General features: G+C 52.9%; 1 protein-coding gene across 2 annotated transcripts; it reads left to right on the top strand.

Annotated features, from left to right (window-relative positions):
• Positions 1-5,803: 5,803 nt before the first annotated feature.
• TMEM74B (transmembrane protein 74B) lies at positions 5,804-7,957 on the top strand. 2 transcript variants are annotated; one of them, XM_073309184.1, is made up of 2 exons: positions 5,804-5,859; positions 6,534-7,957. In XM_073309184.1, the coding sequence occupies exon 2, from the start codon at positions 6,574-6,576 to the stop codon at positions 7,276-7,278; it is 705 nt and encodes a 234-aa protein (XP_073165285.1). In that variant the 5' UTR covers positions 5,804-5,859; positions 6,534-6,573; the 3' UTR covers positions 7,279-7,957. The 2 variants fall into 2 exon arrangements, with proteins under 2 accessions (XP_073165285.1, XP_073165284.1); XM_073309183.1 differs by lacking the exon at positions 5,804-5,859 and adding an exon at positions 5,971-6,186.
• The last annotated feature ends 1,046 nt before the right edge of the window (positions 7,958-9,003 follow it).

Here is a 9,003-nt window from a genome sequence, read left to right as displayed (position 1 = left end):
CACCAGAAGGTGAGAGAAAAGTCCTGTTGGGCCATCAGGTTCCGTTCTCCACAAGTCCAAGAGAGGGATGGCAACAGGCAGGAGGCTGATACCAGCATAAACAGGCCTGGTTCATCGCTGCACTACTCCATTTTTATTGCAGTGCAACTCAGCTGACGTTGTATGGGCTACACCAGCATACAGCTGGAGAGGCACACTGGTGAATCAGGCTCCAAGTGTAGACAGTGTCTATGTTCACACACATCTCAGGTACTTAGGTGGATCCCATCCCTGCAGTGTTTTAGCATCTCACAACACCCCCGTGGGGCACGGCAGGGCTGCTATCCACATTTTACAGATGGGAAACTGAGGCACAGAGAGGCTAAGTGACTTCCCACGGTCTCAAAGGAAGGCTGTGGCAGAACAAGGAACGGAGCCTGGGTCTCCCAAGTCCAGGGTAGCACTCTAACCACTGAACCATCCTTCCCAGCTGTGCATACACACAGGTGCCTTTATGCTGGGTGCCTAAGATGAAGATTTACAGCTCTGACCCACATCAGAGGACCTGGGATTGACTGGGGTGCACAGACACAGGGAGCAGTCAGCTGGGGACAAGACAGCTGAGGGCATCGTTTCTGCCTACAGCTCAAGGGCTCGAGGTGGGATTGTATTTGGGGAAGTGGAGCTCAGAGAGTGCTTCCTGGAAAGAAGAGCAGAGCATTAGTCACCGGTGAGCTGGAGTGAGCTCTCGGCCTTTGCAGCAGCCACTTGTTAAAATCCTGCTGCCCTTTGGAAGGGAGAGTGAGGGATTTCTCTGCTTCTCGTGCCGCTCACTATTCTGTGGATGCTGCTGTCCAGCCAGATGGCCCTTGAGCTCCATGCTTCTGTGTTGCCTCCCTTTTTCTGTCCGTCTGTCTGCGGTGAACTCTTTGGCCTTATCTTGAGGAGGATTTTCTCAGTCCAGCTCCCCCAGTGCCAGCAAGGGCAGAAGTCACATTACCACCGCATTGCCTGTCCCTGCTCTGACCTGGATTTCCCCCAGGACTCAGAAACCCTTCCCAAGGACCAGTTGTTTGCTGTCAGAATGCACCGGAGTAGACCAAGGCCTGGCCGACACACTGGGTTGGGCTGGTATAACTATGGTGTTTGGGGGCGGGGTGTGATTTTTGTGCCTAGCTAGTTACACTAATACCCTAATACTGATTACAGCAGAGCCCCTTTCCTGCTGGCACGAGGGAGCATCAGCGGGGGCTAATTTGAGTGAGTGGCACTGCGTCCCGGCACACGAGGTTGCATCACCACTGCAATTTGGCCACCCCTCCGTCAAGACAGAGGTGTGGCCAGGCCAAATGCATTAGCTATGCAAGGGGGCAGTACCCTTCCTGCTATTGTAATGGGGGGAGGGGCCTCCAAGTTGAAAGAAAATACTCAGGTGGGCTGCGATTCCACAAAAGTTGAACCCCCTCGTCTAGCGTGTTCCCCGTCCTGTATGGGAACTAGCCGGACTGGTATAACTGCATCCAGACTAGGTTGCTTTACCTAGGTCTTACTTCTGTGTGTAGACCAAGCTGAAGGGAAACAAATTCCAAAGCGAGGTTACAGGAAACTACTCCCTCCCCCAGATCTTTGTCCACCCTCCCCCATTTCATATCCCACAGCTGCGACGCTGCGCTACATTCCAAAGCCTCCTGACGTTTGCGAGGAGCCAAATCTAGCTCTCCCCGTGAGCCTCACTTCCCAGGAGTTGGTTGGCCAAGTGGCACGGACTCGCTCCTTGGCCAAAGCCGTGAAAAAGCCTTTTACTTAAGTGAGAAAACAACGGCATCGCTCTGCCATGCGTCCCTTCACCTCCTTCCTGCACCACTGGACACAGGATCTATCACAGACTGAGGAGGACAGTTGCCGGGGGAGGAAGGAAGTATAGGGGGAACCCCTGTACAAAACAGTCAAAGTAACAGGGGCACAAAGGAAGGAGAAAGTGTCCTGAATGTCAGAGCAGGAGGAAAGGTCCGCAAGTGAAGAAAGGGCTGCATGAACCCGGTCCCCCGAGACCTTCTTGGTTGAAGTGTGGCAAGAGTGAGCTTGTTTCTTACAGCATGTGAAGAGGGAGTTTATGCTGCCACACACGGTGTTGTCTCTCCCGGTCCCTGTATGTTCATGGTTATAGAAAGAGCATTTCACTGCCATGTGTCACAGATCCAAGTTGTGCATTATAGGGCTGTGACTTTATCTTGCTTGTTGGCTCATCACTGCAGGCCAAGATTTTTCAGAAGTGACTAGTGATCTGCAGTGCCTTGATGCTTTGGGAGCTCAACTTGAGACTCATGAAAGGGCCAAAGGGGGTTCCTGTCAATTCAGACCCTCATCAGTGTCATGAAGGCTCAGTTTCCCACACAGGGGATGGTCTCAAACAGAATACAAAGGTCCAAACCAAACCTGCCTTCCAGGAGACTGGTTCAACAGAGAGTCTCCAAAGACAAGTTACATCCCCACACTGGCACAGGAGAGTTGCTCAGCCTGAGGGTTTCCCTCAGCGCCCCTTCACATTAGACCAGTCAGTTTTCAAAACCTTCAGCTATCCAGAGCTTTCCTTCAGCTCTGCAAATAGATCTTCAAAACACCAGTTCCCCAGACCTTCACCCTGTAACCCTTCAGGTTGTAGGCATTCACCCCTTGGAGCAGGGGGGCCAGGAAATCAGGTCACCCCTCAGCTGCAGTGGTTCAGACCACATCCTGGCAGCCTCCAGCCTGCTAAGCAGCATCTTTCCACAGCCCCCCTGAGGATTCTCTGCCAGGATGGACTTAACAGCCACAGCTGCTCCCCTTCAGCTCTCCCAACAAAGCAGCTCCAATTTCACAGCCATACACTCTGCTTTAGTGAGAGCAAGGATGCCTCTCTTATAGCCCAGTGGGTCAGGCTCTGAGTTACCAGTTCCAGTCACATGCTCTCCAAATCCTGGCCTTAAAGGGATGGAGACCTGGAACTGACAAGCTCGTGGTGCCTGGCCTTACAGGTTCAGCTTGCTCTGTTGTGGGGCCTGATTCTCAGAGGATGGTGCTCTCAGCTCTTTCAGACAATTGGGCCCTCTCTGGCTGGGCACCCAAAGTCACTTGTCACTTCTGAAAATGTTGGCCGCCATGTTCTGAGCCCCATAGAAAGCAGTTCACAGACCAAAACAGTGAGATAATAAATTAATCACTGCTTTGCTAGAGGGCATCTTGGCTGGAATTTTTTTATTACAATGAATTCAATATAATTAGTGTCTCTGTCTAGTCGATAGATCTGTCTCTTATGTCAGTATTTATCAGTCTATTCACACACTTATGCACACACTCTATCTACACATATTCCCATGTGGATGTATCATTCTGGATTAAGCATCTCCCCTGATCTACCTGGTTCTGAGGATCTTTTCCTAGCCCTAGGAATGTGTTGCTCTGGAAATCTATGTACATGTGGTTAACATATTGGGATGCACTTTTGTTTATTTTTAATTACGCTTTTAAGGCCCCAGTTATGGATACATCCTGGGAAACAGCAGATTCTAGGCTCCTGGAAAGCGTTGTGAGATCTGACAAAGTACCAAGATGGAATTGGGGAAATGAGTGAGTGGCTGCATTGTATGATCAGGCAGCATACCACAAAATTCAATGCATATGTCTTTAAACAATACTGTCCTGCTCAGAGATGCACAGATTCCAAGGCCAGAAGGGACCACTGTGATCATCCAGTCTGGGCTCCTGTGTAACACAGGCCAGAGGACTGCCCCGAAAGAATTCCTGACCTGACAAAAACAGAGACTGAAACCCCGTATCCATGGAACAGGTGCAAGGCAGCGAATGACTGTGCAAACCTCCCATACAATGCCCCAGCATAGTGCCCCAGTCCCAACCTTGAGAGATTGCTTCTAGGGGTGAGAGGAAAGTTCAGTCTCCATTCCTAGTCAGTCCTTGGCCTCTCCATTAAGGCTATTTACATGGATGCCATTTAGTTCCGGCTACAGTGTGGCCATGTCTCTACTGCGTACTGGGCTGAGACCTGCCGACTCAGCAGAACTGGGTGCATCCCAGTCATATCAGAAAGTGCGATCACTAATTCACTAAATCACTAAATCGCTGATTTTATCAGCTAAAATCCCCCTCCCCCAAACATTAGCAATAGGGTTTGTTTGTTTGTTTGTTTTAAAAAAAGGCAAAGTTAAAGCTTATGCAGAGATGGATAATGAAGATAAAGGTAATCGTTAATCTTATGAACAGTAGTGACCATGGGCCAAATGTATCCATGGTGGAACTGTGTCAGATACAAACGAATTGCTCCTGAGATAAATGTGGTCTAATATTTTATTCTATTCTAGTTATTACACCACACTCCTCAGCATGGTGTCAGAGCATCTACCTGTCAGTCTAAGAACTCTGTGTATTGTTATGGCCGAGGTTCTGAAGCTGCCTGAGAGATATCTCTGCATTACAGTGACTGGGCATTGGGGGTCTACATTCCCTGGGTGGCTTTGAATACCCCCAGGCCCCATATCATTGTGTATTTATGTCCACAACACAATCTCTAGGTACAGGTACTAAAACTAAAATAACACATAGTTTAGGAACAAATAAACTAAAGCACTCTCATGCCAGCAGGTCACCACAGGGATCGGGAAATGGAAGGGTTAACATCTGACATGTCTGGAATATGTCCAGTGCTATATGAAAAGCAGGTAGCAGAAATCTGCGACGGAAGGTGCACGGGGGGGGGGGTGTCTCAGACTGTTCTAGGGCCCGGGGCATGGTCCTGCTGCTCTTCAGGGTGCATTGTGCCACGACGGGCATTATGCCCATCTTTTCTGTATGTTTAAACCTGCTGCCGGCTGTATGTTCCACTCCATGCATCTGAGGAAGTGAGGTTTAGCCCACGGAAAGCTTATGCCCAAATTCATGTTAGTCTCTAAGGTGCCACAGGGACTCCTCCTTGTCCTTGCTGATACAGACTAACAGGGCTGCCCCTCTGAAACCAGTGAGCAATTGCTTCATCACTGTACAGCTGGGAACTTGTAGGGGCTGATCCCACTGACATACATTGACTTAGTTTGCAGGAGCGGCGCTCTGGCCCCAACCCCTATGGGACTCCTCCCTGCTTTGAGTGACGGGAGAAATGACCCCTCTCTTCCCCACACTGGTCTCTGCGTCGCCCCCCAGCACGCGCCCAGCGCAGTTCCCGGACTTTCTCCCCGGCAGGTCTCTCTCCCCAGCCGGGATCTGGTTCCATGCGCTTGGCCTGTCTCGCCTCTGAGCCTTGGCATCTGGCTTGGGGCTGGGCCCCGCAGCACCGTGCCCCCCCCCCCCCGCCCTGCACACACCGCTCCCTCTCCCTCCCTCCCCCCCCCCCCCCAGCCCGCAGGTATGTGCCCTCATTGGCTTGTCTTCATCACCGCGCCCGCTCGGCCCCTCTGCCGGGCTCTCCGCAGCCGGCCCCATTGGCTGCCTGGCACAGAGGGGATGTCTCCCACCTGCTCCGCAGAGAGCCCCGTCCGGCCCACCGGAGCAGCCCGGGGGCCCGATCGCCTTGGGAGGGTGGCTCTGGCTCTGCCCGGCCAGGTAGGCGTCCTCGCGTCCCGGCCTTGCAGGGGCTCGTTGTCTGGCACCAGGTGCATGATTTGCTCCGTTGGGCGATTGCGTGAGAACCTGGCGGCGGCTTTGTTTACCGTCCCCGTTCCCTGGCTGGATTCCCCCCGCCCCCCAGCCAGCTTGCACGGATAGGCGATCCGGGCTCCGGCAGAGCCAGCTGGGGCGGGGAGGGGGACGGGACGCTGCTCCCCGCCGCGCCCCAGGGGACTGTGCCGCTTCCCGGGGCTCTGGCTGGTGGCTGAGCCGGGTGCTTTGGAGCAGGTGTGTCTGACGGTGCCAGGTCCTGGGGAATGTAGGGCAGCCGGGGCGGGGAGGGAGGAGGCTGGTGCTGAGCTGGGCGGGGGATTGCGTTACTTAACTCCCGGGGCTGGAAAGCGCAGCCCCGCCGCCGTCCTGATCTCCATCCTTCCCGCGGAAGGGCACCGGGCGGCGGGGGGCTGCGAGATGAAAGCGGCCAGCTGCTGGCGGGGCACGACACTGGCCGGAGCAGCGGCCCCCCAGCACCCAGGGCGGGTGGCACAGCGGGGCTCTCCCGCGGGCTGCCCTGAGCCCAGCCCGGCCCCTGGCGCAGCCAGCCCTCCAGGGCAGGTAGGAGAATAACAAGTGTGTGTGTGTGTGTGTAGGGGGGGCGGTGCCTTCTGCAGCCGGCCAGGGCTTCCCAGTGCACCCGCGGCGGAGGCGCTGGGCGGTGACCCCCGGGCGGTCCGGCCGGCCCCTGGCCCGGGGGGCTGCATGGCCGTGGGGCGCTGGCTGCAGCTGGGGCGCTGGGGCGCGGAGGAAGCTCTGCCCTGCCCAGCGCTCCCACAGCCCGGGGAGCTGCAGCTCGGCCGCGGGGAGCTGGCCCTGCCCCCGGGGCCCCTGCCGCTGCAGGGCGCGGCCGGGGAGCTGCGGGCCGTTCACAGCCCGGCCTGCGGGCCCGTCTCGTGTCTCCGCAGACCCGGCGCTGACGGGGATGCCCCGGGGAGCTGCTGGCCCATGGCGACTTCCTGCCCCCTGGAGCTGAGGAGCCTCGGGAAGGGCCCCGGGGCCAGCCGGGGAGCGGCGCCGCAGGGAGCCGGGGGCTGCTCAGCACCGCGGACAGCTCCCAGCGCCGGCCTGGACAACGCCTCCTACCAGGCGCCGGAGGAAGAGGAAACCTGGTTCCGGAGCCGCGAGGAGGCGGGGAGCGGCCCCCGGGGAGGCGCCGCCCGGCCCAGGGCGCAGCGCGGAGACCTCTCGCCCCGGTCGGAGGATGGGCCCCTGCCAGAGCCCGCTGGCCACTCCGTGGACTATGGGTTCATTTCGGCCTTGATCTTCCTCGTGAGCGGGATCGTGCTGGTGGTGATCGCCTACACCATCCCCCGCCAGCCCCGGGTGGACCCCGCCGCAGTGACGGCCCGGGAGATGGAGAGGCTGGAGATGTACTACGCGCGCCTGGGCTCCCACTTGGACAAGTGTATCATCGCAGGGCTGGGCCTGCTGACCTTGGGGGGCATGCTGCTCTCCGTGCTGCTGCTGGTCTCCATCTACAAAGGGGAGCTGTACCGGAGACGGACCTTCCCAGGCTCCAGGGGGGCAAGGAAAACCTACGGATCTATAAATCTGAGACTGAGGCAACTCAATGGCGATGGGGGACAATCCTTGGTAGAGAATGAAGTCATCCAGGTGACAGAGACTACAATTGTCAGCCAGGGTTCTTAGACCCCTCACTCCTGCTGTTTCAGCTTGGGCCTTCACTCTTCCTCTTTAGGTGAACAAACTGATAAAAGGGGTTTTTTAACTGTTCAGCATGGAGGTTTTACATTAACTCCATACCTCAGAGCAGAGTAGGACTATTGGACTTTCACGAAAATATCTGGGAGCAAAAGCAGACGTTGAAAATGCAGATCAGACACTCACCTGACTATTGAATATAACTAAGTACCTAGTCCAGCAGGCTTTTGGAAACCAACTGTTTCTTTTTTATTTCATTTTGGGAAGAGCTGCTTTCCTAAGCCCTAACATCAGAATGAAAGAAAACTTCAAGATATCTGGAAGTTCTCTGTGCCATGTACAATACTGTATCCCCATGACCTTTGACTGATGTGCAGCCAAGGGTAGCCTGCAGTAATGAGCACAGCCAAAGTTACATGTCGGTGGTCCTCTGCTAGGTGATTTATGGAACACAAAGCACATTTGGAGTCTGTGTTTTGTGTTTTGTTTTTTTATGTCAGGTATAATTTCCAGCAGTCAACAACTTTTTAGCAATAGTTAATTGTAAAACTTGTGTGGCATAGAATCTGAGCTTTCACTGTTCCTAACTATAAGGGAAGAATATGTGGAAAAAGTGACCATTTTTACAAGTTATGTGAATATAAAAGACTTCTCCAATCCTTCACAATATTTGCATTGCACCTATCCTACTTCTGAAAGCAGGACAGAGACCTGGAAAACACACAATCCTCACTCCACCTGCCAGTCACACCAGCAAATCCACAGTCCTCAAGCCTTTACAAAAAAAAAAAAATCTGGTTCTTTGTCCAGAAGAAAAAACAAAACAGAAAAACGACTTGCATTTTAAACAGTTTCCAGATTTTCGTTTTAATTGAACTGGTCTTCCCCATTCAGAAGTCTGAGTCTGGTCATTTGTGCTGATGCCAGGAGACATGGTGTGCAATTAGGAGATGAAGTAACATTTTGGCAATAAAACCTGAAATATAAGTAAAGCACAATATTTTGCATAGAGAGAGAAAACACCAGTGTCAGGAGGAAGTTTAAAAGTGGAATTAGATCGGAAAGTAATCCCAACAAAAGGTGACATTTGCAGTGTACTGCAATAAATATATCATATATAATAGTATATAAATAAATATATACTATTAATGGCTTCATTCAAATGTGCCCAGGCACATACAAATACATATTTAAATAGCCAAACAAAAATGCTTACAAGCAAAAAAATAATTTTGCTTGTGACAGATTTGCTCATGTCATATTTTATTTCAGTGCTTCCAAAAGTTATCCCTAAAATAATGATCAAAGTTCTCCAGCTTTTGGGGGTTTGTCAATACACAGGCAGGTATTTTTCCTAGCAGTTTGAGGTTGGTTCTTGCTATCATTGTAAAGATACAGGGCCAAACTATGGTCTCTATCACCCTGGGGAAAAAACTCCATTGAAGTACCACATTCTTTAATGGTCTCCAGAAGTCATGATCTGTGTGTCGTTAATTACATCTCATATGCCGTGTTCTTTAACTCTCTGTCAAGCATTTAGAAGTCTTGGTGAAATCCTACTAAACACCTGATCCAAAACTGCACTGAAGTCAATAGGAGTCTTTCCGTTATCTTCACTGGGCTTTGGATCAAGACCCTAGCCTCTGGAGCTTGAGCCTCCTTCTGCTGAAATCAGTGGGAACCAGCAGTGCAGTCCTTACTCAGACCTCCTAT

This window comes from Lepidochelys kempii, chromosome 13, assembly GCF_965140265.1.
Source record: "Lepidochelys kempii isolate rLepKem1 chromosome 13, rLepKem1.hap2, whole genome shotgun sequence".
NCBI classification, from domain to species: domain Eukaryota; kingdom Metazoa; phylum Chordata; order Testudines; family Cheloniidae; genus Lepidochelys; species Lepidochelys kempii.
Note: the sequence above shows the minus strand (reverse complement) of the source record. Positions and strands in the feature narration are given on the sequence as shown.

Excerpts from the sequence above, each read along its gene's own strand:
- TMEM74B (XM_073309184.1), top strand. The coding sequence starts at position 6,574 with ATGGCGACTTCCTGCCCCCTGGAGCTGAGGAGCCTCGGGAAGGGCCCC.